This window comes from Apteryx rowi, unplaced genomic scaffold, assembly GCF_003343035.1.
Source record: "Apteryx rowi isolate R43461 unplaced genomic scaffold, aptRow1 scaffold_284, whole genome shotgun sequence".
NCBI lineage: Eukaryota > Metazoa > Chordata > Aves > Apterygiformes > Apterygidae > Apteryx > Apteryx rowi.
Genome location: NW_020449241.1, coordinates 1 through 1226, shown reverse-complemented (window position 1 = coordinate 1226; position 1226 = coordinate 1). Strand labels below are relative to the sequence as shown.

At 59.4% G+C, this 1226-nt stretch overlaps 1 protein-coding gene across 1 annotated transcript in view; it reads right to left on the bottom strand.

Moving 5' to 3' along the window:
* The window catches only part of LOC112967651 (cytochrome P450 2J2), a gene marked incomplete at its 5' end in the record, with an annotated part of 4621 nt that extends 3468 nt beyond the window's left edge, over positions 1-1153 (bottom strand). Inside the window, 2 exon segments of the mRNA XM_026069017.1 lie at positions 241-470; positions 815-1153. Of these exon segments, the coding sequence (XP_025924802.1) occupies positions 241-470; positions 815-1153 (569 nt within the window).
* Positions 1154-1226: the final 73 nt, after the last annotated feature.

Below are 1226 nucleotides of genomic sequence, written 5' to 3'. Positions count from 1 at the left end.
GCAGCGGCGATGGGCGTCTGTCAGAAGGACGAGGCAGGGCTCAAGTCCCTCGTTCGCCTGGGACCCGCCAGGACGTCGGCGGGGGCTTGCGGCTCCCTGCTCTCCCCGGCAGGACCAAGGGAGCCGTCTGACACCTGCCCCAAAGGTTGTGCACTTTGGGGCAAAACAGCTTCACTTCAGGTCATTTTTATTGATTCCCGCCCCCRYGARAAAGAAAAGCTTYMYYATTTTACTAATAATGTCTCCGCGCGTTTGCTACCCGGTGGCGGGGGCCGGGGTTACCTTGGGCACGAGGAAGCCCCCCAGCATCGTGTCCCGTGTGGTCAGCCGGGGTGCACCTAAGGGGATGATGTTGCTGATCCTCTGCACCTCGTGGATGACGGCGTTGGTGTAGGGCATGCTGGCCCGGTCCTCCAGGGCCGGCTGCCGCGACTGCCCCACGACCGTGTCGATCTCCGCTTGCACGCGCGCTGCRTGGGAAGAGCAGAAGTCATTAGAAGTACAGTAAAAAAAGCACAAAACCCCCCAAAACATGTCTGCAGAGCAACAGGGGGGTTGGTTGTGAAGTTCTCCCAAAGACGAGCTCAGGAGGCCATCRTGTATCTCGATATGAAAAGGTGGCATGCGATGAAGTGCCCTGTGCTCTGCAGTTTCCTGGGGCAGTGCAGGCGAGAGCTCAGCACAGGCAAGGGGGTACCTGTGCCGGCACCGCGGGATGGACGGACGGACAAGCGGATGGACTGAGCAGCTCCCTGTACGTGGGACATCGGAGGGACAGGCCAGGAGCTGGTTGTTGACCCATTGCTCGTTTTACCTTGAATTTCTGGGTACWTGGCCATGTACAGCAAAGCCCAGCGGATGGTTGTGGACGTTGTCTCTGTTCCGGCAAAGAAAAGGTCCAGCATGCAGGACGCAAGATTTTCTTCGCAGAAGCACCCACCGCCRTCGTCCTCAACAAAAAGGGGTTTTAGTGCCGCGCAAACAGTCACGACCACCCGGAGACCGCGCTCAGTCCTGCCTGGCGCTGAGCTCGTCCTATTGCTTTGGGCAGACACTGCGAGCCCCCTGCACCTCCCCAGGTGGGAAAATGTCCCATCVAGCCCCCTTCCCCCTCGCTGACGGGCTCGCACCCGACTCCCAGCAGCAGTCAAGACTTAACTTTGGRCCCAGCACACCCGTTTTGCCCATATTTAACTGTGTGTTTAGTCCTGCGCCTCCACCAAACG